Source organism: Rhinopithecus bieti, unplaced genomic scaffold (genome assembly GCF_001698545.2).
Source record: "Rhinopithecus bieti isolate Rb0 unplaced genomic scaffold, ASM169854v2 scaffold_641, whole genome shotgun sequence".
Classification (NCBI taxonomy): domain Eukaryota; kingdom Metazoa; phylum Chordata; class Mammalia; order Primates; family Cercopithecidae; genus Rhinopithecus; species Rhinopithecus bieti.
In genome coordinates, this window is record NW_016803417.1 from 1180037 (window position 1) to 1208006 (window position 27970).

Sequence of the window (27970 nt, forward strand, 5' to 3'; positions counted from 1 at the left end):
CACCCCATCTGCCAGGCCCGCGGGAGCTGGCACCGCGCCGCCCTGCCTGCCGCCCTGCTACCCACCGGATCCTTGGAGACCGCCTTTGATGGAGCGTTTATGCCAAGCTTTTCCAGAGGATAGACAATCTGTCGTCGTGGTCGCACGGGAACCAAGTAATGAAGGGCAGATGTCAGGGAGTGGGCGTAGGGGTTCTGGAACTGAAAGACAGCAATCTATATTTTAGGGGAGAGAATGTCAGAGAGGCTCAGCACAGATGTCTGCGTACAGCTTTACAAATACAAAACTCTTAACTCGGCCAAGTCAGAGAGGAAAAAAAAAATCAGCAAATAAACAAACATACTCTTCGAGCAGTGGAATGAATTGTAGATAATGCCTGACACTAATGAAGATAATTACGAGAGTAATTACATTACTATCTCTGTGGGAATGACAGATAAACAAGTGGTTTGGTTTATGGGATTTTTCAGTACAAGTATTTTCCCCGGGAGGATATTCTTCTCCATAGTGATCATGCATCAGCTTGATCTGACCCCATTAAGCTGTGTTATCTGCATCCTGTTAACCTTTGTATGTTTGGCACAAGCTGCTTTAAGAAGACACATAGATAAAAATGTCATCCAAAGAGTAACCTAGCAGGGATGTGAAAATCCTCCTGTTTGTAAAAGTCACTCACAGTGACTTCAACTGGACCTCTGTTAAACAATAACAACAACAAAAACTGTTTTGGAACAAAAGATAAAACTGAGAAGTGGGGTGGGTTTGGGAGAAGTAGATCATATTATTTACATCTAGACTAATACTAAATTATGAATTGGATTTATGCTTACTGAAATGAACTATGATAAACCATGTCTTAGGGGAATGCTTTAAGTATGGATTTTATCCAGTTTTAAAAACTTAGCAGAGAAAACCAAACACGGTGATCTTTATTTCTGTCACATTTATGAAATCTTAGGGTTTTGGTGAAATGAACTAAAGACATTGTAACCATTTAAATCTGAAGAGTCAGACTGTAAAATCAAAACTTTTAATGATACATTTATTGAATTTAAGCTGGAAAGCAAAGAAAAACAACTGTAGATGCATTTTAATAAATAGATGGTTTACATATGACTTTTGCAGTTCTAAAATAGCCCCTGGCATTTCTAAGAGCTTCTAAAATGGTTTTCTAAAATCCTTCACCACTGAACTTCACAACCTGACTTCACAAACTGAAAAACAGAACCCTAGCCAGCACCCTGTTTTTATGCCTGAAAGAGCTCTTAATACATGCCTTGACCAGACAGAGAGAGAGAAAACCATCCCCATAATGTGAGCCAAAAAGCTCAACTTTACTGTAGTCAACTGGGGATTTATAGCAGAATTTGGGAATTCTTACTCAAATTATTTGGAACTGCTTCATACACTTGTTTTAAATGAATAAGTGAAATCAACTGGAAGTGCAGACTGAGAAGAAATCTGTTTCCAAGCATGTTTTTAGAGGCTATATACAACAGTGTGGAACATATTCCTAATTTCATACTATTGAGGTAAATGTATAAACATTTAATGAAATGCCCAAGGTATTATTTTTATTATGGATGCAAATGGGCTTTCTCTAACCCAGCACATCCAGGCAACTTCATGAATAAAAACAAGAAAGTAATATCACATCCTGAAGGTCACAAAATTGGCATTTGGCCAAGTGCAAAGTAAAAGAAAACTGTGCAGGACCAGGATTTTCCAGCAGAACTGTTACCTTCCCATCTCAGTGAGTTCAAAGCTGGGCCATTTCATTGCCATGGTGCTGCATTTTGATAGCAAAAAAAAAAAAAAAAAAAAAAAAAAAAAGAAGCTATGGCAGAGTCTACATCTCACTCAAAACCTTTTCTATTTTTCTTCTTTCTTCCCCATTCCCTCTGGACTTCTCCAGAAGGTTTTCCGAACTTCTCCAAAAGGTTTTTGTTAAATAAAATACACTGGCGAGATTATTGCTATGTGTATGTACTAACACACTTTAGATTGTTCAATAAATAGGCATGTTAATAATAAGGCACTTTAAGATGTCTTAGCTCCCTTTTGCTGATAAGAAGAAATGAGACAATGTCAAAGACTCTAGGCAGAACATGGGAAAGTTTGAGTTCATGAGTGGAATCTTATGGGGCAACTTCTACCTGCTCTAGTGGTTGAATCCCTTCACCCCAAGTCTACATCAAGTTGAGGACCAATGTTGTCAGTGACTGCAAGACCAATTTGCAGGAAAAAACCCTTGGGAATCTAGCTTGAAAAGGCCCTTGCCTATGGAACAACCAGACACCTTATATGAGTGTGTGAGTGTGTGTGTGTGGGGGGGGGGGTGAGTATATGTGTGAATGCATGAGTGTGTGTGAGTGTGGTATATGTGCATGAATGCATGAGAGTGCGTGGGGTGTCTGTGTGTGTGTGTGTTTGTGACTTCTAGGCAATGGGGATATAGCTTTGAACAAGACAGATAAAAGCATGGCTGTGTTCATGGTAAAACAGATAACTTCAGTTGGTGGTGAGTGCTGCGAGGAACACTAAAGTGGGATGGGACGTATGCAAGTAAGATGGAGGGTGTGCGATCTGTGCATGCACATACACGCCATGTATACACATCAGATTCGTGTCTATTACCACAGTATTACTCCATGCAAGTGTGGCAAGTGTTACATGGGGTTACATTGGCATCAGGTATCTCCACACTTTCTCTCCATCACCTACTGGGGGTGTGTACAGTGCTTATTTGGAATGCTGGGATAGCATGCCAGTCTTCTAAAATAGAATTAATTTATTCTATGGATTCATCACTGAAACGTTCTTTGCTTTAAGGAATGAATAGGATCATGTTGGCGCTGCACTCGTGCATCATAAAAAATTATTAGATTTTCACGTCTCTTAGAGCATTTTTGCATGGTTTTCAGTCTCCGTTTTGTCAATATAGAAAAGCCAACATATTTTACTACCAATGATATTAGTTGTGATTGTGTCAGAAATTTGAAGCCTACAGAATGTCACTGTAGTCTTTGAAAAAGGCAAAACTAAATATGGCCATTGGAAATTCAGACCCATGTTATCATCAAAACCCATCATGAGAGGAATGAATAAAATGTGGCACACAACACCAACACTGTGAACACTGACCTGCTGGGAAAGGGAATCGCACCATTCTCTCACCTTGCCTTCTCTGGATTTTGGGTAAACAGGGTAGTAGAGACAGGATTTAAAGCCTAAACGCAGGATCTCCTTCAGAAAGAACTTGGTGTAGTGCCGGAAAATGGGGTTGAGGGCAAAGTGATGCATGTGCCCATGTTCTTCGCGCTGGTGGTGACTGAAGTAGATGAAATCTTCAATGTTGTAATGTGACCGTATGTACTCAATGTCCTACAGAAGAGACAGAAGGGATGGTTTCTACAAGCATTTTAAACAAACGGCATGCATTTTGTGATAAATATCTTTTAAAAATTACTTTAGGTATGACAGTAAGAAATGTGTTTTTCTTTTCCATATTTGGACCTCATCTTCACGGTAAATTTTTTAAATTAGAAATTACATTTCCTGAGAGCTAGTTGTTCTGATGGATTGTCTTTGGGGGATGGCAGCACAGCTTGTAATGTGCTCCTTCCACACCATGGCTGCTATCAACTCAGAGAGCCCCGAGTCTCTGCCGTTGGCCAAGCGACAGGACAGCAGCTCCATACCACTCAGGCGAAGTGAGCACAAGCCAGTCAGCGCAAGAGACTGAGCCCATGGGAAATTAGGGAGTCAGGCAGACAGAGCCACTGGTGTTCTCCGATGCGTTACCATTCACCTGTTAGTGTGGAAATGTGTCACCCCCAAGTCACACACTTGGTTTTGTTTTGCTTTTTTTCATTTGAGACAGAGTCTCATTCTGTCACCCACACTGGAGTGCCCCGGCGTGATCTTTGCTCACTGCAACCTTTGCCTCCTGGGTTCAAGAGATCCTCCCACCTCAGCCTCCCAACCAGCTGGGATTTCAGGCGCCCACCATCATGCCTGGCTAATTTTTTTGTAGTTTTAGTAGAGCTGGGGTTTCACCATGTTTGGCCAGGCAGGTCTTGAACTCCCAGCCTCAAGTGATCTGCCCGCCTCGGCCTCCGAAAGTGCTGAAATTACAGGTGCAAGTCACTATGCCTGGCCCCAAGTCATACACTTTGATTACATGTATGGCTGGCTGGCCTACAATAAAACTGCATAATTGGGCCTTATCCCTGTGCACTTCTTAAACCTTCTATCCCCCTTGATGTGTAATATTTTTACAGTGGAAGGTAATTTAAAGAACTGATGAGTGTCTTCCCATGTAAAGGAAATATCAGGCACACTGCTCTTGTTTCCACAGGTCTGGTTCTGGTCCCCTCTCTGTGCCCACACTGCACTGGGATCCCAGGTCTCCTTCATGCTAACTGTGCCCTGGGCCAGCCTGTCCTGTGTCACCTCCCAGCAGTGCACGCTGTCAGGAGCATGGGGGGAGGGGAACACTCCAAGGTAGGTGTGACTCTCTGATGACAGCAGCAGTAAACGCACCCAAAATGCAGGAAAAATCAAATCATATGGAGCTTGCAAAACACTAACTTATATTTCTCCTTGTTTGCCACAGTAAAATTATTTTAAAAGCCTACTTTCAAGAACAGAAATTGGAGAATGCAAGGCCCCTGATGTGTTCTGTGATCAGCAAGGCTGGCACCAGCAAATCCATGAAAACTGTGGCATCTGGGGCCAAGCTTCTCGAGGTCCCCTGCCTTTCCAGCTTTTGTCACAAAGCACAGAGGAAACAGAGCTCAGGGTAACCAGGCCAGTGACGGTACCCTAGGGCAGTTCTGCAACCTTTCAACCTGCATTGACCCTGTAATGGCCTTTATACTATAAGACTTTTCTTTAATTACCAAGGAGGCATCCCTCAATATAAAATAAAATGAGTGATAAGTATAGGACTGAGAAATCATTGAAAAACAAAAAGCCAACAGAGGTTATTAGCTCAAAACAGCAGATGGGCCATGTGCATCTAATTTTCTTCCCATCCCAAATCCCTTAAAATAACAATAACAAAAATTATTTTTGGTGTAATGAGAGCATATTGGAGGACAAAAAAGTAAGGCAGTTTTACATAGGAAGGAAACCCTACCACTAGGTGAAACCTTCTTACCTTGGGCCACCTGGAGTCCCTGCCTGTCGGCTGGTACTTCATTCAAGCACACAAAGGGAAGCCAGACACTGCCATACCCTCCCAATCAGACAGAGGGACGGTGGCACTACCAGTGACAGAGGAGACGCCATGGAGAAACATGCAAGCACAACTGTCAAGGATACCCATGCCAGCCATCCAAACTGATCATTTAATCTTTCACTCATGACAAGGACAGACTTTTGAGGAAAACTGACAAATAAAAAAAGACCAGCATAGAGAAACATACAACTTACTACAGAGAAGACAAATTATTCAGGAAATAGCAGAGAATTAAAAAAAAATTCTACAGAGTGTACTCAGAGAGATCAAAAAGGATCTTGCATGTAATACCAAAAGGAACAAGCTGATACCAAAAGGAACAATAGAGAACAAGAGACTTGGAAGTTAAATAGATGAACTCTGAAATAAAGATACCAATACAATACTTGGGTAATAGAATAAACACAGCTGAAGAATTAGAGATTTGGAAGACAAAATTGAGGAAATCTAAAATGATGAGTAAAATGTAACATATATATGTTTAGAGACATCGAAGAATCAATTCAAAAGATCTAATATCCATCTAAAAACGAATTTAAGAAAAGGAGAATGGAGAAAATGGAGGAGAAGAAATAATTAATGAAATCATAGAAGAAAAATTGCCAACAGAGACATAAGATACTTCTTGGCAAAATTTCAGAATTCCAGAGACAAAAAGAAAATTTAATTCTCGAGAAAGAAAGCAAACACACACACATTTATTCATAAAAGATCAAGAATCAGGTTGGTATCAGATTATATTTTATCAATGACATTGGATACAGATTTAACAATCTGATGAGAAATAATTAGAATGAGGCTGTCGCAGATGGCTGATGCCTGTAATCCCAGCATTTTGGGAGCTTGAGGGGGGGCAGATCACCTGAGGTCAAGAGTTCAAGACCAGACTGGCCAACATGGTGAAACCCCATCTCTACAAAAAATACAAAAATTAGCCATGTGTGGTGGTGCACACCTGTAATTCCAGCTACTCAGGAGGCTGAGGCAGGAGAATCGCTTGAACACGGGAGGCAGAGGCTGCAGAGAGCCGAGACCGCATCACTGCACTCCAGCCTGGGGGACAGAGCAAGACTCCATTTCCATAATAATAATAATAATTTGAATAGAATTCTACACACAGCCAAATGAGTATACAAGTAGGAGGACCAATGAAAATTTCTCATATTTGTGTGGACGCAGGGACCTTACTACCCAACACCGTCTCTAAAAGAATAACTAACTCCAAGAAATATGGGATCAAAAAGAGGAATAAATCTAAGAAAGAGAAAAGTGTGCAATATATCAAAGAAATAAAACCATGTGAACATCTCGATGTCAAAAACACATTCGATAAAATTCAACACTCATCCATAATAAAAACTTTTAATAAGATAGAGAAGAAAATTTCCCTTACTTGTTAAGGGATATCTATCAGAAACCTACAGCTACGATTATGCTAAATGGAGGAAAGTATAGAATCATTCCATTAAAATCAAGAACACCAGAAAGGCAGCTATTATTAACACTATTACTCAATGTTGTTCTATCCATACACTAAAACTGGAAAAAGACTAAAGGTATAAATATTGAAAAGGAAGGTGTAGCAGGTTCTCTTATCCAAAGAATCCTAAGATGACCGCCAGGACAGTACCTGTCATCCCACATCCCTCATGCTCTTCTGCAAAGTGACTCTGCCACACCCCCCTTGAGAGAAGCCCGCCTCCACCCCTTGTGTCTGAGCATGCCCTCTAACTGCTCTGACCAGTAGAATAGGGTGGAGGTGATGCTGCGGCAGAAAAGTGAATCAGCTGAAAAACTCTCCAAGCTCAAAGATACTTCATAAAGGTGATTGAATACAAGATAAAAATACAAACACTAGTAGCTTTCCCATATACAAGACAAACATTTAGAAAATATGAGAAAAAGTGTATACTCAGAATACCAAGAGAAATCATAAAACACATAGAAATAAATGATCAATGTCTAGAACTGTGTCAGGTCAGGATCTCAGCAGGAAACAGTATGATCAAATTAGGATAATTGGAGGCGGGTTTAACAAAGGAAATATTTACAAGGATGGGGCAGGTGTAAGAAGATAAGTAGGGACTGTGCCGCAGCAACTGCAAGCTATTCCCACCCTAAGAGGGTGGCACAGGAGGAGGGCTGGTTACAGGAATCCAAAAGGAGAGCATCATGAAGAGGTTGCCTTGAAATGTCAGGGAACTCAGTGGAGATCAGCCTGCTGAGGCATCAGACGTCACTGTCCCCTCCTCCTTCTGTCAGGGCTCTCCATCCACCAAACCCAACGGGCAGCCAAACGGCAAAGGCACCCATAATGCTGTGCCCATCAGTCAGGCTCCCTGGGACAGAACAGGGCGAAGAAAGGTGGAGAATGGACTCACAGGACAAACAAAAACCCATATGGCACAAAACATGATGCAAAGAAAACCATATGAAAGAAGCCACAAAACGTTTCTGAAGAACCCAAAAAGTTAAACAACAACAACAACAACAACAACAACATAGAAAGCCATAATCCATGATCCTAGTAGGGAAGTCTCTATATTTTAATGTCAATTCTGCCTAAATTGTTCTATAGAATCCACATAGGTACAACTATATTAATAATAAGCATTACAAGGTTTGGGAGAGGAAATAGCCAAGAAAAAAAAAGAACAACAAGAAAATTTAGAAGACACCAAATGAGAGAACACTATTCTACTAGATATAAAAGCACATGATAATGCAATAGGTATCAACAGATAAATCCATGGAAAAGGAGAGTTTAAAAATCGACATAGGCATATAGAAATGTAATGAATGTAAAAGCAGCATTTTAAAATCAAAAGGGAAAGAATGGACTATTCAGTAATAAATGCTTTGAAATAGCTGGCTGTGCACTGGGAAAAAATAAAATGACATCTCCATTTGACACACACACACACACGATATATGTAACAAATGCAAAAAAGAATGCTGGAAGGGATAAATGCATCACTACAGTAGTAATACTTTGGGGAGAGCAATGGAATATATCAATATGTGTATAGGTGGTGGAAAGTTATCTGAGTTTTTAGGGTGAGAATGCTTTCATGTAGTCTTTGTAATATATTAAATATTGTGAACTGCAAAATAATGGAGAATTGCAAGTCCTCCAAGTGGGGTAGAGGCAGATGATGATGATATCCATCAGAAAAAGGAGGCATTCACATTAAATAAGTAAAAGTACAACTCCAAAAGGGGCATTTGGGCTAATTCATGATATAGCAAGGCACAATCAAAGAAATTAAAATCCACTTCACAATTTACCATTTCATTTCTGATCACTGCAATACCAACTATTTGTTCCGCAACTTCAGCTACAAATGCCTGCAGCAGTGTTCCATCCTGAAAACATAAGCATATATTTTAAGATCCTTAAACATATGGCTATGAATGTTTTTGTAAGCAGGCAACAGTGGGTCTTAACCACATTCACATAACAACAACAACAACAACAACAACAGAACAAGCATCTATCAACACCTACTTTGGGTCAGGTAGTAAGTTAAACGCCCTCCCTATGTCCCCTGGATCCACACACCAACCCTATGAGATATTATTATTATTATTATTATTGTTATTATTATTATTATTATCAGTTTTGAGATGGAGTTTTGCTCTTGTTGCCCAGGCTCGAGTGCAATGGCATGATCTCGGCTCACTGCAGCCTCCGCCTCCGGGGTTCAAGCAATTCTTGTGCCTCAGCCTCTCAAGCAACTGGGACTACAGGTGCTCAGCTAACTTTTGTATTTTCAGTAGAGACGAGTTTACACCACATTGCTCAGGGTGGTCTTGAACTCCTGGCCTCAAAGAATCCACACACCTTGGGCTCCCAAAGTGCTAGGATTGCAGGCGTGAGTCACCACACCCAGCTTCAGGGTTGAGACTTAAGGGTTGAGAATAAAGTTAATAATTTTACTGCTTCATCAAGGATATTCCTTAGTGAAACCAGCTTTTCCTTTCCTTTTTCTTTAATTGACATACTTGTAGATTTACATGCAGTGTAAGAAATAAAACAGAATTTCTTGTACACTTTGTTCAGTATCCCCTAATGATAACATTTTGCATAACCATAGTATAATACTACAAGCAGGAAACCAACACTGTTACAATTGTGTGTGTGTGTGTGTGTGTGTGTGTGGTGTATGAAGTTTCACACGATTTCATCACCTCTAAAGGTTTATGTATCCACTACTGTAGTCAGAATATTGAACAGTTCTAATACCACAAAATCCCTTGAGTTGCCCACTCTGTCCCCATCCTCCCCACATCCTTAACCTCTGGCATCAAATAACCTGTTCTCCATTTCTAAAATATTATCACTTCAAAGTGTCATATAAATGGAACTCTAGAGGATATAACCTGTAGGGGTTGTTGGCTTTTTCCCCACTCAGTATAGTTCTCTGGAGATTTATCCAAGCCGATACATGAATCAAGAGTTGATTTCTTTCATTGCTTAGTAGTATTCCAAGGCATGATGTTCCACAGTGTGTTTAACCATTCATCTGTTGAAGGATATCTGGGCTGACAATAGCTGCTATGAACATTAGTGTAAAGTCTTCATTTCTCTGGATCAAATACCCACAAGTGCAATTGTTAGACTATAAGAGAGTTGCAGTTTTAGTTTTTTAATAAACAGCCAGGGCTGGGCACGGTGGCTCACTCCTGTAATCCCACCACTTTGGGAGGCTGAGGCAGGCAGATCACTTGACACCAGGAGTTCGAGACCAGCCTGGCCAATGTGGTGAAACCCCGTCTCTACTAAAAATACAAAAACTACAGGCGGGCACCTGTAATCCCAGCTACTCATGAGGGTGAGGCAGGAGAATCACTTGAACCTGGGAAGCGGAGGTTGCAGTGAGCCAAGATCGCGCCATTGCACTCCAGCCTGGGTGACAAGAGCGAGACTCTGTCTCAAAATAAACAAATAAATAAAAATAAAAATAAAAAATTAAACAGCCAAAATATTTTCTAGAGTGGCCGCACCGTTCTACGTTCCCACCAGCAACACTAGAGATCCAGTTTCCCCACATCCTCGCCAGCATTTAGCGACTAGTGGCATCACTGTTTTTTGTTTCAGTCATTCTGATGGCTTTGCAGGGATATTCCACCATGGTTTGCTCTTTCGGTAGTTACTGGGATGATGGTGAAGAACACCAGGACCACTAGGACATTTGCTGCCACTTCTGTGACCTACTCTGAGGTGACACTGGCTTCATCCACCATTGCTATTGCTTTTGCATCATAAGTACAGATCTCAACACAGCGGAAAATGAATAAAACAGTTTTTACCTTGCAGTCTCCCAGAAAATCCATGTTTCAGAGGCCCGCAAGGTTCTTTAGACCACACTTTGAGAACCAGGGCTTGACCTCATACCACTTAGAGGGCCAGGAGGGAAGGAGCAAAAAATGAAGAAACAAAGAGTCCAAGACAAACCAAAGCAAATACCATGTGCTGAAGGGAAGTTGTATTTTAGTTTACTCTGATGCCTTCGTAAATAGTAAACATTTGTGTACACACCATTATGTTTAGGTGTTTGGTGTCTTCCTTCTGATGACTTAAAAATTAACTAAAAGGTTTTTTTCCAAAAGAGCGAATAACTGGAACTCCCCAAATGACTTCAACAGTAGAATGAAGACATAAATGGTGGTATATTCATGCCATGAAATACTTCATGCTATAATATGAATGACTCTTACAAACATATTGCTGAGCAAAAGAAACTTGGTATCAGAAAACAAGTGGTATGATTCCATTTATGTAGAGTTCAAAAATAGGCATAGCCAATCTCTGATCTTAGAAGCAAGGTGGTATTAACTTAGGGAAAGGCCTGAGTAGAGGCATCGGGGAACTTCCGGCAGGCTGTGGTTAGTCTGTTTCTTAAAATGTGCTGGTTACATGGTGTATGAAAATTGTGAAATCCATCACACAGTTTATTGGTTATACCTCAATAAATTTTGTTCAAAATAAAATGTATCAAAAAAGTGACTATGCACAATATTCTTTAACTATCTGCATCTTTCCATGTGTAGTTAGATTAACTGGCATGGCCCTTAAGATAGCAGTATTAATTTATAGACTGCCACAAGCCTGACTTTTGCCATAGCACATACATGCATTACTACACTAGAAAGAGAACCCAACACTTATCATGCAGGATCTTTCCCAGACCATGTAATCCTGGGGGATGCAGCCAGCTCAACAAAAGGGTCTGGTCAGACTCATCATTCAATAGGCTCAAATAGGGTCCCACTACCCTCAATCTGGTACCCAGTGCTGCTGAGGTGGGCACCAGATACCCGTGGATTCCTAAGCTACCCTTCCCTAATATTACCCTTCCCTAATAAATAGGATCTATCTCATTTTGATATGATTGTTTGGATCAAGTCCAAACTTTCTATCTTCATGAGAAGGATTTTGGGTGTCTGATCCCTCTGGGGGATCCCCACTGAGAATGGCCACACTTCCTTAAGTCCCAGTCTCCATGGTTTCCTCTTCTGCTCCCATCTTCTGACTCTATCTCCACTGCCCCCTGCCATATGATTTTCCAACTCAGATCCAAGGAAGTTTCAGGGCTGAATCTACATGGGTCATCACAATGGTCCCATATCCTGAGGTCTGGTCATATCACGTACTTACAGGGTCTTTGCGAGCCTTGTTGTAATGGTCTAAGTCCTCCAATATGCTTTTATTCAACATGAGGGTGCTGACAAGATTTTCCACACCAGGAGTATCCAAGAGAGTGGCAAATCTTATATGAATGGACCTGGGTAAGGAGAGGAATATATTTTTAAGTTAAAGTAATAAATATGTATTCCCCCACAAATGGAGACAGAATTGTAACATATCACACTTATATAAAATAATATCCAGTAAAGTATGTTTATATAACATTGGGGTTTGAGTAATTATAAAAGTAACTCATTTCATTATAGAAAACCTGAAACACAAAAACGTGTGAAGAATAAAGTAAATATCACTGATAATGCCATTAACCAGACAACACAGAGATACTTTAAATATTTAGTTTACAATAGCACTATGATTTATTTCATAAACAGAGTAAAAATCCTTCCAATTTTTAAATTATTGTTAGGAAGAAGTCACATTGCACCAGGGCTGGCTTCATGGGTGTGGGACCCACACAATGCTGTGCGCTTTTTAGAGCCTCACACTCACAATTTATTGCTCTGAGGCCACCGTTCAAAAATTCTTAATAATTTTATCTTTGACTTCATGTTTTTAAGTGAAGTTAAGTGACACAATGGAGCATGTCAGGGGCCTTGGAGCCTCGACTTACGTGTGCTCCCCACAGTCTCTCCATGATGCTTTTCTCCCACCTGTTCCCTGCCCCTGACACCCTGGGCCCTAGAGAGCCTCCCCATTCCTGCCTCACAACAGCTGCCTCCTCCTTCTGCCGGGGTGACACTGGTTGCATTGGTTGGGGGAAGCCCCTGTTCAGCCAACACCCAGGGGGGTTCCTAGACAAGGGTATAGTACAAGGTACAAGCTACATGGGTATAGTACAAGGTACAAGCTACATGGGTATAGTACAAGGTACAAGCTACATGGTATAGTACAAGCTACATGGGTATAGACAAGGGTATAGTACAAGGTACAAGCTCATGAGTCAGGTACATGACACATGGAGTCTCTGGTCAGACCAAGGGAGTGGTTGTCCCCACCCTGGGCAGGCAGTGCCATGGCGTGTTTGGCTAGCAACTCAGTGTGGACCTCCTACCCATCCTCCACCCAGGGGTTCAGTGCATCCTGGTGCAGAGGTTGCAAGCTCTTAGTTGGATGCCTGTTTGCCATGGGTTGGAGCTCATGGGAAGGAGAGACTGATTGCCCCACACGAGGCCAGAGTCTCACATTTTCATTTTGCAGTGGGTCCTGTACATTATGTAGCTGGCCTTGCAGTGAATTCTCTGAAGTTACTAGGGTATTATTACTCAATGGGACAACGCCATTCCTCCTCGCGCTGATACAATAAAATATCCTAATCTATTTAACTGTCAACTGTAGGGAACATCTGTGCTTAAATTTTAATACATGCTTCCATATTATGAACAAAGTATCATATTTGCGAAGAACAATATCTATATCTATAATTAACTAATAAAAAGATGAACAACTAATACCATCTTAATAATGTTTATGAGCAATTTTAAGCGAAAGGTAAGAACTTTGTTATATGACCACCTTACACCAAAATCTAGTTCAGTGGATTAAAGATGGAAATGTAACAAACAAGACCACAAAAGCACCAGGAAAACTCAAGCGAATTAAAAACATATCCACACAAAACCTGTACATGAATGTTCATAGCAGCATTATTCACAATAGCCCAAGAGAAAACAACCCAAATGCCCACCAACTGATGAATGGATAAACAGAGTATGATTTATACATACAACAGAAAACTATTCAGCCATAAAAGAAAATAAAGTACTGACACATACTCCAACATGCATGAACTTTAAAACATTGTGCGAAGTGAGAGAAACCATATACAAAAAGGCACGTGTTGTGTAATTCCATTTATATGAAATGTCCAGAACAGGCAAATTTACAGTGATAGAAAGTGGGTTAGTGATTGTTGGGGGCTGAGGGGAGAAGAGAATGGGAGTGACAGCTTGATAGGTGCAAGGTGTCCTTTAGGTGACACAAATGTTCTAGAACCAGGTAGAGGTGGTAACTGCACAATGCTGTAACTCTACTACAAACCACTGAATTGTACATTTGAAGTGGGCAAATTGTATGGCATGTGAATTACATCTCAATAAAGCTGTTACAAAAATACATATAATGCCAAAATAATTGAAAGGAAAAGGGAATGGCAACTAATAGCAAAAAAAAAAATAAGCTGGCATAGCTATATAAATATCAGATAAACCAGATCTTAAGGCAAAATCATGAGAAAAGGTCTTTGTTTGATAATAAAAGTTCACTAGGAAGACATAAAAATACCATATCTATAGGTGTCTAACAATAAAGCTCCAGGATACTGAAGTAAAAATGGACAGGGTTATGAGAAGAGTTTGAAATTTACCATCATATTGGTAGAGTTTAATATGGTAGAGCTCTCCAGAAACTGGTGTCAGACAACACATTTAAGATACTGTGGAAGATCTGGATAAACTTCAGCTAAAGTATACTACATCCCCCAGATAAAAAAGACATGGCCATCTAAGAGTTGTCTCACTGTTTCCATTCCAAAGCCCTCCAGCCAGCTATCTTTCCTGTCTTAGGTAATGACAACTCCATCCTTCCAGTGGTTCAGGCCCAGACCTTTGGCTTCATCCGTTTTCTTGCACACCTCTCTTTCAGCCTCACTTTGGGCTGACTCTACTTTCAAAATGCATCTAAGAATGGAACGACTTCTCAAGACCTCCAATGCTAGTCCAGTCTCCACCACCTCTCTCCTGGGTTGTTGGAACAGCATCCTAGTGTCTCTCTACATTTCTGCCATTGTCCCTGACAAGCCATCCTCCATCAATTTGCCAGAGCAATGCTTATCAAATGTTAAGTCAGATCACAAGACTCTTATACTCAAATTCCCAGTAATAGAGGTGTTCTTACCCTCTTTTATGTGTACGGCCCCTCTCAGAATGTTTTTAAATGAATAAAGTAAGATACATAAGATTATAATATATGAGCTTCATTAAACAAACACGATTCAGCAGGGAGTCTAATAATTACCATAATTTTGCTACATTGACGAGCATAAGCTTGCACTCCCAGTAAAAGCCAAAGTTCTACAGTGGCTGAGAGCACCCTCCCCGACTCCCCACGACCACAGCCTCCTTCCCTGTGCCCTCCCTCTGGGATTGCTGCTTGCTCTGACTCATCTCCAAACAGCTGGCTTCTTGGTTTCTCTGCTCTGCAGCACAGGCCACCGTGCTGTTTCTCAAACATGCCAGACATAATCTCTCATCAGAAGTTCCTACTTGAGGAAGTTCCTACCTCATCAGAAGGTCCTACTTCATTAGAAGTTCTTACCTCATCAGAAGTTCCTACATCAACAGAAGGTCCTACCTCATCAGAATTCCCCACCTGAGAAAGTTCCTACCTCATCAGAAGTTCCTGCCTCATCAGAAGTTCTTACCTGAGGAAGTTCCTACCTCATCAGAAGTTACCTCATCAGAAGTTCCTACCCGTAATTCTCCTCCAGCAAATCTATGAGCCTGTTCCATCACCTCAACATTTGAGTCTTTGCTGAAACTTCACCCTCTCAATGACCCTGAAACCCTATTTAAAATTTGGACCCTGACTTTCCAACCTCATTCCCTTTTCTATTTTTCTCCACAGCACTTCCTACTTTCCCTTTATTTTGTTTTTCACTGTTTGTCTCCTTCCACTAGAATAAAACGTGACAAAGATGGGAGTGTTGGTCTATTTGCTCACTGCTGCCACCTCATGGCTAGAGCAATGCCTGGCACATGGTAGATGCTCAATAAATAGCTGTTACGTGAACTAATCATGAAGCTTACATGGAGATAGCCAGAGAGCTTCCCCATGCTTATTATATGTCTTTTTGTGTTTTTTTTTTTGTTTGTTTTTTGTTTTGTTTGTTTTTGGTTTTTTTACATATAATAAATACAACTGAGTTATAAAGAGTGTTATTGGATACTAGACTGGAAAGTGAGAGTAAGCGGACATCTTCCCCCAGTAAGGCTTGCAGCTCAGACCACATCACGGTCCACTCCAAAAGGCCAGGGCTTTTTGTAGCCTACAGTGGTGCCCAATAAATGTTCAGTGGGACATGGGGCTATCTTCCTGCAAAGGAGCACAAAACTGCAAACATTGTTTCACCAGTCTGTCCATGGAAATCTACTGGTGATTAGGGGTCACAACCATTTTGCATTCATCTCTGCAATTCATATTCACCAAAGAGGAATATTTCAGAGCTTTCCTTTGTTCCTAGAATTTCAGGGGGAGGAACAGGCAATGGCAGTATGTTTGTGCCCTCCTCTAAAATGACACTGTCCAGTACAAGAGCCCGTACACTTGAAATGTGGTACTCAGAACGGAGATGTGCTGTAAGAATAAAATATTCACTGAATTGTGGACTTGGTACAAAAAAAGTAATATAAAGTATCTCATTCGTGCTTTTTAAATATTGATTATATGCTGAAACAATACTATTTTGGATATAATGGGTTAAATAAGAAATAAATGTTACAATTAATTTCACCTACTTTTGATTTTAAATTAGTGTGGCTATTCAAAAATCTAAAATTACACATGTGGCTCAGAGTGTATTGCTACTGGATGGGGCTGCTCCCTATGTCTGTATTTGCCTTTGAGAACTACTTCCCAAAAGGTTTTTATTCAGCTCAAAAAGCAGAACGTAGGCTGGCTGGGTGAGGTGGCTCACACCTGTAATCCCAGCACTTTGGGAGGCCAAGGCAGGAGGATCACTTGAGACCAGGAGTTCAAGACCAGCCCAGCCAACATGGTGAAACTCCATCTCTACTAAAAATACAAAAATTAGCTGTGCATGGTGGCTCACGCCTATAATCCCAGCTACTTGGTTAGCCAAGGCACTAGAATCACTTGAACTCAGAACCCAGGAGGCAGAGGTTGCAATGAGTCAAAATCATGCCACTGCACTCCAGCCTGGGCAAAAGAGTGAAACTCTATCTAAAAAAAAAAAAAAAAAAAAAAAAAAAAAAAAAAAATTCAGAATGTAGGTCTTATTCCACATGTGAAATTCTTTAAAGTTTTAAATAAGGCACATGAGGTTAGAAGCAGGCTAATTGTTATGGAGACCTTCATCTGTGTTTTTGCTAGAGAAAGCACCTTGAAAAATACAATGACTTCAAGACAAAGTTGTTAGGATGCATACTATTTCATTCTCAACAAAAAACACTCATTAGAATCCTTAATTAAAATGACATGGATCTCAAATATATATATCATGTCATCTATATCAACAGAATACTGTTGTCAAATTATCAAGCAGCTATCTTTATTTCTTACCCTATTCTCAGATAAATCATAAAGCTTTATTCATTGAGGGTGTACAAAATGATACCAAGACCTTCTGTGGAATGAACTTTAAATCTGCTAAATAAATATCCAATAAAACAAAGTCTGCTTCAATGATTATGTACTGACTTAGGCCTGGCAGGACCTCAGAAGATGGTGGCTCACTGGATGCACCTAAATGTGGCCCTACTTTCATCTCTGTGCAAGTTTCAAATAGGAAGTTGCTTCTCTCATTTTAGTCATTCTTTCATTTTAGCTATTATGGCGGCTCCCTTCTTTCAGTCCCATGGCCTGTAGCCAGGAAGGAGAACACTCCTACCTCCCTCTATCTGTTCCACGTATCACCTTGCCTGACCTTCCCAGAAGCGAATGTGTACTCAGTAACCAGAAGAGTTTAGCGTTCTTTTCCCAAGGGTGCAAGTATGGTTCTAAAGCCACCCTGAATCAGTGAGGGAGATTAGCTATGTTTTTCATTACCCATCCACATGGCTTCTTCTATCCACAGAAAAAGCAAGGTTTCTGGAGGGCTTCCCAAGGCTTTACCTCTCCAGGTCACCTCTCTCTTATGCTTTCTCTCTCTGATGTACTTAAATGCTCTAACCTGTTAGTCCTCAGGAAATGACACCTCTCCGTGAAGAAGTGATGAAGCCCCGCCCACTGGCCCCTTCTTGAGTCCTGAGAGTCTTGCAGTCTGGGTCACCTGCTTCACAAGAGGTTTGCTTCTCCCTATTTTTGGCTGACTTTGACCTCAAGTATCAGAGTTTCTAGTATTTAATCAGATCACACATACAATAAAGTAGAATATCATACATGAAACTGGAAGGAAAAAGATTTAACACAACTTTTCAATACCAAATTGAGTGGATGAATTGTTTAGACACAAGGTTATGCGTGTGTGTGTGTGTGTGTATATATTTATATATATACACACACATAGAAGTATGTATACACATAAATGTGTGTATATATATATACACACACACATAAAAGTTGTATATATATACATCTAAATTTTACTTGAAGTTCAGCGGTACATGTGAAGGTTGGTTATATAGGTAAATTTGTGTCATGGGGGTTTGTTGCAGAGATTATTTATCACCCAGGTATTAAGCCTAGTACCCATTAATTAGGTTTCCTGATCCTCTCCCTCCTCCCAACCTCCACCCTTTAATTTGCCCCAGTGTGTGTGATGTTCCCCTCTATGTGTCCATCTGTTCTCATTATTTAGCTCCCACTTGTAAGTGAGAATGTGTGGTATTTGGTTTTCTCTTCCTGCATTAGTATGCTAAGGATAATGGACTCCAGCTCCATCCCATGTTCCCGCAAAGGACAATATCTCATTCTTTTTTATGGCTGCATAGTATTCCATGGTGTATATGTACCACATTTTCTTTATCCACTTTACCATTGATGGGCATTTAGATTGATTCCGTGTCTTTGCTATTGGGAATAGTGCTGCAATGAACATGTGTGTGTATGTGTCCTTAGAATGATTTATATTCCTTTGGATATATACTCAGTAGTGGGACTGCTGGGTGGAATATTATTTCTGTTTTTAGGTCTTTGAGGAGTCATCACACTGTCTTCCACAATGGTTGAACTAATTTACACTCCCACAAACAGAGTATAAACATTCCTGTTTCTCTGCAACCTTGCCACCTGTTATTTTTTGACTTTTTTTTGGATGGTCATTTTGACTGGTGTGAGATGGTATCTCTTTGTGGTTTTGATCTGCATTTCTCTAATGATCAGTGAGGCTGAGCTTTTCTTCATATGATTGTTGGCTGCATGTATGTCTTCTCTTGTAAAGGGTCTATTCATGTCCTTTGCCCAGTGTTTTGTTTTGTTTTGTTTTGTTTTTTGTTTTTTTGAGACACAGTCTCGCTCTGTTGCCCAGGGTAGAGTGCAGTGGCGTGATCTCGGCTAACTGCAAGCTCCGCTTCATGGGTTCATGCCATTCTCCTGCCTCAGCCTCCTGAGTAGCTGGGACTACAGGTGCCCAGTTTTTAATGGGGTTGTTTTTTCCTTGTAAATTTGTTTAAGTTCCTTATAGATGCTGGATATTAGACTTTTGTCAGATGCATAGTTTGCAAAAATTTCCTTCCATTCTATAGGTTGTCTGTTCACTCTGTGGATGGTTTCCTTTGCTGTGCAGAAGCATTTTAATTAGATACCATGTGTCAATTTTTTCTTTTCTTGCAATTGCTTTTGGCGTCTTCATCATGAAATCTTTGCCCATTCCTATGTCCAGAATGGTACTGCCTAGGTTGTCTTCCAGGGTTTTTATAGTTTTGTGTTTTACATTTAAGTCTTTAATCCTTGAGTTAATTTTTGCATATGGTGTAAGGTGTCCAGTTTCAGTCTTCTTCATATGGCTACCCAGTTATCCCATCACCATTTATTGAATAGAAAATCCTTTCCCCATTGCTTTTGTCAGGTTTGTTGAAGATTAGATAGTTGTAGGTGCACAGGCTTATTTCTGGGTTCTCTATTCTCTTCCATTGGTCTATGTGTCTGCTTTTGTACCAGTACCATGCTGTTTTGGTTACTGTAGCCCTGCAGTATAGTTTGAAGTCAGGTAGGGTGATGCCTCCAGCTTTGTTCTTTTTGCTTTGGATTGCCTTGGCTATTCTGGCTCTTTTTCGGGTCCATATGAATATTAAAATAGTTTTTTCTAGTTCTGTGAAAAATGTCAATGGTAGTTTAATAGGAATAGTATTGAATCTCTAAATTGCTTTGGGCAGCATGGTCATTTTAATGATACTGATTCTTTCTATCGATGAGCATGGAATGTTTTTCCATTTGTTTGTGTCATCTCTGATTTCTTTGAGCAGTGTTTTGTAGTTGTCCTTGTAGAGATCTTTCATCTCTCATTAGTTAGGTGTATTCCTAGGTATATTATTATTTATTTTTTTTTTGGCAATTGTGAATGGGATTGCGCTCTTGATTTGACTCTAGGCTTGACTGTGGTTGGTGTATAGGAATATCAGTGATTTTTGCACATTGATTTTGTATGCTGAGACTTGCTGAAGTTGTTTCTCAGTTTAAGGAGCTTTGGGGCAGAGACTATGAGATTTTCAATATACGGGATCATGTCATCTGCAAACAGGAATAGTTTGACTTCCTCTCTTCCTATCTGGATGCCCTTTATGTATTGCAGAAAATAGGGCAATTTTTTAATACCAGTAAATAAAAATGAAATGACAGGGAGAAGAAAAAGTGATTTGAGTCTTTCCGAATTCCAAAGAAGTGATCGTTGTAATAGAATCATGAAACAATTTGATAGTCATTAGTATTTCAGTTTAAATCAAAAATAAATAAACAAAACCCACAAAATTAAAAATGAGGTTTCTATTGGGTTCTGTTCAAGACGGCTGATTAAAAGCAGAACGGGCCAAGGACTGATGATGTTAAAACACTCTCCACAATAACACGGGCCTGAAATAGGTACAATGGTAACTTTCTGTGTGAGTCACCCACAGAAAAGCAAAGAAGACAGAAATGGTGAGGGGAGTAATTGCTTAAAGGACAACTAGCTAAATGCATTTTATTTACTGAGCCAGGTTGATGGCTGTATGATCTAACTCAGCAGTAAATATTTATTTATAAAAAATAATTCCTAGCACAATAAATATTGGTTAGCCAAGTACATCTGAAACGTTTCCCCACATTTAAAAATGTCAAATTTCAGAAAAGCATCATGTGAAAGGGTGGTAAGATGGAGTGGGTGACCAATTCACCCGAATGTGTTCTCTACTAATGAATAAACAAGAGGACAGAAAAGCCAGTGGGTAAGTCAAGAATGAGCAAGCAGCGGAAATAGAAAAGGAATCATCATCTGTAGCACACAGTCACCCCATATTAAGTTTGGAAATGTCCTAGCGGTTAATATGTGAAGAAAATGTATCATAAAGAAAGCATTTAATTTATTCACAATTAAAGTGCAAGTTAACATAAACATTAGGAAATGTTCTCATCTCAAAGGCCTGTAGTCACTAAACAAACGGAGAGGGAACCTGGGTGTGGAATGTGTTGACAGAAGAGGTAGCCATCACTAACGACTGAATGAGTAATTTGTCCCAGTGCTCACCAGCACAGCCAGAGGGCAGATGACAGACACAAATATAATTTCCCAAGGGAAGAAGAACGAAATTAGGTGGAGGACCAGAACATGAGGTCATGAAATTTAAAGTAACCAAACTTAAGAGCAGAAACAATTCATCCCAAATGTCAAGAGAAGTGAAGCAAAAAATAGAAGAACATGATACATTTTTAAAGAGTAGGTGTAGAGGACCTGAGCCCTCACCATGCCCAAGTGGCTCCTCCTCACCTCCTTCAGGTCTTTATTCATGGCCACCCTTCCTGTCACCCTAGGCAAAATGGCAGCCTCTCTCCCACTCAGCACTTCCGATCCCCTCTCGGCACCTGCTATACTCTTCATGTTCGCCCTCAGTGCCTACATACTGTGCATTTGGATCTCTTTCCTTTACATCTTTCTCCACCATCTAGAATGCCCCCGCTGTGGGCAAGAATTTCTATCTGTTTGCATCACTTCTGTTTCCCCAGCACCTGGAATAGGACTGGCACACGTTTGCAGTCAGTGCTGTGGATTTTACTGGATGAATGAGGGGGTTTGCTGGGGTCTCTGAGAAGGAAAACAGACATCAGCCAGTACTCTCCTCCTGCACCCCAGAACCCAGTGGCCATTTTGTCAATGTGATAGACGTCAATTTCAGGATGGAGGGAGGGTGGAAGAAAGGAAAGAAACCAAGACCCTGGAGATACAAATCCTAAAGCCCTGCCTATCTCCAGACATCCTGCTTATGTGAGTCAGTACATGTCCTAAAGCAGAACCCATTCTGAGTTGGTTTTTCTTTCCAACTGAAAGCATTCTCATGGTTAATCTAAATTTTGAAATGCAAAAAATGGCTTTAGAAAAACACAGGTGGAAAGTGTGTATGAAAAAAGAAAGGGCCAGGAACTAGAAACAAGCAAGAGAAATTAAAGCATTACTTGATATAAATAGCAAAAAATATATAAAACAGTTATAGTCCACATATTCTTACAAATCTAACCAAAAGGTTATATTTATATATAGTAGAAACTTAGTAATTCAACAGTACCAAAAAATTACTAGATCATAAAAGGTTTAAAGTAGGTGTGGCCTTTAAACTTCTAAAATTGTCTAGAAAAAGAAATAAATATAAAATAAAAGAATAAAAAGTAAAGTAGGTATGGCTTATATGTTTTATAGAAAATCTGTATTTGGAAGACAGATAATCACAATTCTTTTTTAAAAAATTAATTTAATTCTATTTTAAGTTCCAGGATACATGTGCAGGACAAACACATGTTACATAGTGTGCCACGGTGGTTTGTTGCACCTGTCAACCCATCACCTAGGTATTTAAGCCCAGCATGCATTAGCTACTTATCCTGATGCTCTTCCTCCCCTCGGACCCCCACTGACAGACCCCAATGTGTGTTGTTCCTCCCGGCCCCTGCATGTGTTCATGTGATCTCATCATTCAGCTCCCACTTATAAGTGAGAACATGTGGTGTTTGGTTTTCTGTTCCTGTGTTAGTTTGCTGAGGATAATGGTTTCCACCTGCATCCATGTCCCTGCATAGGACATAGTCTTGTTTCTTTTTTATGGCTGCATAGTATTCCATGGTATCATAGTATTCTATGGTACCACATTTTCTTTATCCAGTCTATCAGTGATGGGCATTTGGGTTAATTTCGTGTCTTTGCAATTATGAACAGTGCTGCAATGAACATATGCATGCATGTATCTTCAAAATAGAATGATTTATATTCCTTTGGGTATATACCAGAAATGGGATTGCTGGGTCAAATGGTATCTCTAGTTCTAGGTTTCTGAGGAATCAGCACACTGTCTTCCACAATGGTTGAACTAACTTACATTCCCACCAACAGTGTAAAAGTGTTCCTATTTCTCCATAGTCTTGCTAGCANCCTGTGTTAGTTTGCTGAGGATAATGGTTTCCACCTGCATCCATGTCCCTGCATAGGACATAGTCTTGTTTCTTTTTTATGGCTGCATAGTATTCCATGGTATCATAGTATTCTATGGTACCACATTTTCTTTATCCAGTCTATCAGTGATGGGCATTTGGGTTAATTTCGTGTCTTTGCAATTATGAACAGTGCTGCAATGAACATATGCATGCATGTATCTTCAAAATAGAATGATTTATATTCCTTTGGGTATATACCAGAAATGGGATTGCTGGGTCAAATGGTATCTCTAGTTCTAGGTTTCTGAGGAATCAGCACACTGTCTTCCACAATGGTTGAACTAACTTACATTCCCACCAACAGTGTAAAAGTGTTCCTATTTCTCCATAGTCTTGCTAGCATCTGTTGTTTCTTGACTTTTTAATAATCGCCATTCTGACTGGCATGATATGCTATCTCTTTGTGGTTCTGATTTGCATTTCTCTAATGATCAGTGATTCTGAGCTTGATTTTGAGCTTTTTTTCACGTTTGTTGGCTGCATGAATGTCTTCTTTTGGGAAGTGTCTGTTCATGGTCCTTTGCCCACTTTTTAATGGGGTTGTTATTTTCTTGGAAATTTGTTTAAGTTTCTTGTAGATTGTGGATATTAGACCTTTGTCAGATGAACAGATTGCAAAAATTTTCTCGTATTCTGTAGGTTGTCTGCTCACTCTGATGATAGTTTCTTTTGTAATAAATCACAATTCTTTTCTACCAGATGATGTATTCATTAAAAAAGCAGAGCCGGGCGCGGTGGCTCAAGCCTGTAATCCCAGCACTTTGGGAGGCCCAGGCGGGCGGATCACGAGGTCAGTAGATGGAGACCCTCCTGGCTAACACGGTGAAACCCCGTCTCTACTAAAAATACAAAAAACTAGCTAGGCGCGGTGGCGGGCGCCTGTAGTCCCAGCTACTCGGAGGCTGAGGCGGGAGAATGGCGGGAACCCGGGAGGCGGAGCTTGCAGTGAGCCGAGATCGTGCCACTGCACTCCAGCCTGGGCGACACAGCGAGACTCCGTCTCAAAAAAAAAAATAAAAAATAAAAAATGAAAAAAATAAAAAAGCAGAAGCCCCGGCCGGGCACAGTGGCTCACGCCTGTAATCCCAGCACTTTAGGAGGCCAAGGTGGGTAGATCAGGAGGTCAGGAGATTGAGACCATCCTGGCTAACATGGTGAAACCCCATCTCTACTAAAAATAAAAAATAAAATAAAAAGTAGCTGGGCATCATGGCCGGTGCCTGTAGTCCCAGCTACTCAGGAGGCTGAGGCAGGAGAATGGCATGAAACCCGGGAGGCAGAGCTTGCAATGAGCCAAGATCACACCACTGGACTCCAGCCTGGGCGACAGAGTGAGACTCCATCTCAAAAAACAACAAACAAACAAACAAACGCCCCTACGGTGCTTCTCAAACTTTTAATGTGCATGAAAGTCAACTGGTGCACTTGTTAGCAACACAGATTCAGAAAACCTGGGGCAGGGTCTGGGATTCTGCATTTTAGCAAAGTCTCAGCAGATGCTGCTGCTGCCGATCCCTGGACCACACCTGCAGTGGAACTGAAGAGCATATGAAGAAAGAACTGTCCTTGAGTAAAATGAGGTAACCTTGAGAAGGGAAGCCAGGTGCTAAGGAGCAAGAAGGAAGAATATGCCACGGTCCATGATGACCGTATACCCAGCCCACCCCGATGACCTTCTTTAAGGGACAAACAAGCTCTTGTAAAGTCTCACTTTCTAAAAGCCAGGTGTGAGTCCTCATGTCACTGAGCATCACTGGATAGTGCCCTGACTTACAAAGGACCCTGGCTGCTGCACCTGAGCTCCTCCTGCATTCCTGGCTGACACGCAGGTGCAGGGGACTGGCTGGAAACACCTCAGCACTTAAAGACAAGGCCATGGGGACGCAGGGACAGAAGGATGGCCCTGTGCAGGCACTGCCACCTCGGGGTAACTGATGCCAGGAACCCAGAAAGGTGATGGGAAGTCATCTTTAAGGTCTCCCCCACTCTCACATTTCCAAACTTCATTTCGTGTGATATGAAATTCCACCAAATTCATTTGTTAGTACACTCATTTCTTTTTAAATACAAACATTGCTGGGGTGTAAGGGTGGGGTTGCCCTTCCTTCTCATTTCTCTAGGAGCTTCTTCAGGTTGGCCGCCCTCCTTTCTCTCCGCCACTCCTGCAGCCACGATCAGCTGCCTGCAGAGGGTGCAGGAGTGTGGACTTTAAAAGAGCAAAGGGAAGAACGATGTTGTACTCCCTATAGGAACTGAGCAATATTGACAGGCAAAGCTACCATTTTTAACATTAAATGTGTGGTTTCACTAAAAGCTTTTTATGCTTAGAATATGGTTTAAAGAATTAAAGAGGAGATCTATGCTTTCTGTAGAAAACAACTGCCCACTGCCATGTGCACCCCTAATGGTGATAAGAGTGTGGGTTTTGAGAGATGCCTTCCCCTATGGGACCGTGCATAGCTTCTTGAATGGAAAAAGGCAATGGGCACAACCATGGCACTTGGAGAAGCTACAGAAGCACACAGGCAGGGAACCTGGTGTGGGCTGGCAGGTGTGCTGGCGACAAACTGGAGGAGGCTGTGAAGGAGGGTTCCTGATGAGGGCTCAGGTGGCAGCTGCGACAACACATGACTTGTGAAAGACACAAAAACTAGTTCAGCTTCTGAGTCTTTAATATTTCAGAAAAGAACCCAGGTATACATCATAAGCTCCAATTTTAAATGCAAGTGATTCAAGAAAAAGAAGCTGGCAATGAAAAAGGTTACGAAGAAAAGCCAGGGCTCCACTGCAACCAAACTAATTCCCAGATAAGTGTTGAAAGTCTCATCATTGAAAAGATTTAGATTTTATTTTTAAGAAAAGTAATGCATGGACATAGTAAAAGAGTGTGTAAGAAAAGAATATGAATATAAATTATGTAATTAAAGCTACTAAGAACAAGGCCGCTACTACAGCCAGACCGATGATCCCTTCCTAGATCCGTATCATCTCATTGCTCTCCATCTCCAGAGCCTTTATTCAACTGGATTTATTCAGAGTGAAAACTCCAAGAAAAAAAGTCACCAATGCATTTAAGAATGCGGAGCATAAAGTACATTTAAAAAATTCTACTTGAATCATAATACAATATAAAATCTCAGTGTAGAAAAAATTAACTACATTTTTCTGTCACAGAAGTACTGCACACCCACTGATTTTTAAAAATTCAAACAGAAATAACCCATTTAAAAATACGCAAAATACTTAAACAGACACCTCACCAAAGAAGATACACAGTTGGCAAATAAGCATATAAGACATGCTCAACACCACATGTCATTAAAACAGCGAGGTACCACTAACATACTGATTAGAATGGCTAAAATCCAAAACACTGATGACACCAAATGCTGGCAAGGGTGTGCAGCAGTGGGAACTCATTCACTGCTGGTGGGAATGCAAAATGGCTCAGCCACTCTGTCAGATAGTTTGACAGTTTCTTGTAAAACTAAACATATTCTGGTCATAGGATCCAGCAACTGTACTCTTTGGTAGTCATCTAAAAGTCGAAAACTTACACCCACATAAAAACCTACACATGAATGTTTATAGCAGCTTTATTCATAACTGCTCAAACTTGAAAGCAACAAGAGGTTTTTCAATTAGATAAATGGGTAGACATACTGTGGTACATCCAGACAACGGAATATTATCCAGGGCTACAAAGAAATAAGTTAGCCAGTTATGAAAAGACATGGAGGAACCTTAAAAACATAGTAATCAGTGAAAAAAGCCAATCTGAAAAGGCTACTAACACGATTCCAACTTTATGACATTCTGTAAAACGTAAAATTCTGGAGACAGTAAAAAGACCAGTGGTTGACAGTGTTGTGGGAAATGAGGGATGAACAGACAGAGCACAGAGGATGTTTAGGAGAGGAAAACTATTCTGTGTGCTATCATAACAGTGGATACATGTCATTACACATTTGTCCAAAGCCATAGGACGTACAACACCAACAGTGAACCCTAATGTAAACTATGGACATTGGTTGATAATGATATGTCAGTGGTGGTTCATCGATTACAACAAATGTGCCAATCTAGTGCCGGATGTTCATGATGCAAGAGTCTGTGTATGGTGGTGGAGAAGGGACTTGTGAGAACTCTCTGCACTTTCTGCTCAATTTTGCTGTAAACCTAAAACTACTCTTTTGAAAAAAAGTTTATTGGCCAGGTGTGGTGGCTCACACCTGTAATTGCAACACTGGGAGGCCAAGGTGGGTAAACTGCTTGAGCGCAACAGAGTTCAAGATAAGCCTGGGGAACATGATGAAACCCCATCTCCACAAAAAATAAAAAAATCAGCCAGGTGTTGTGGCACATGTCCTGTTGTGGTCCTGGCTACTTGGGAGGCTGAGATGGGAGGATCACCTGAGCTTGGGAGGTTGAGGCTCCAGTGAGCCATGATTGTGCCACTGCACTCCAGCCTGGGCAAGAGAATGAGATGCTGTCTAAAAAAAAAAATGTTTATTAATTAAAACAAAAAAAATCAAACATAACAGATAGATGTAATGCAAAAAGTCAGTCACCATCTTCACCTACAATTCCCAGTCCTGTTTCCCAGAGGCATATAAGGTTAATGAAATCCTATGTACCTTTTCAGAACTTCTACACAAACACAAGAT

The 27970-nt window shown here is 40.7% G+C and overlaps 1 protein-coding gene across 6 annotated transcripts in view; it reads right to left on the reverse strand.

Moving 5' to 3' along the window:
- The window catches only part of CFAP61 (cilia and flagella associated protein 61), a 296096-nt gene that overhangs the window by 157616 nt on the left and 110510 nt on the right, over positions 1-27970 (reverse strand). For 5 of the 6 annotated variants that reach the window (XM_017883237.1, XM_017883229.1, XM_017883246.1 and 2 more), the window contains exons 14-17: positions 11907-12033; positions 8534-8611; positions 3178-3384; positions 66-200 (exon numbers count right to left, since the gene is read on the reverse strand). In XM_017883237.1, coding sequence (XP_017738726.1) covers positions 66-200; positions 3178-3384; positions 8534-8611; positions 11907-12033 — 547 coding nt within the window. The remainder of the gene's footprint in view (positions 1-65; positions 201-3177; positions 3385-8533; positions 8612-11906; positions 12034-27970) is intronic. The other variant, XM_017883253.1, reaches the window with a different exon arrangement.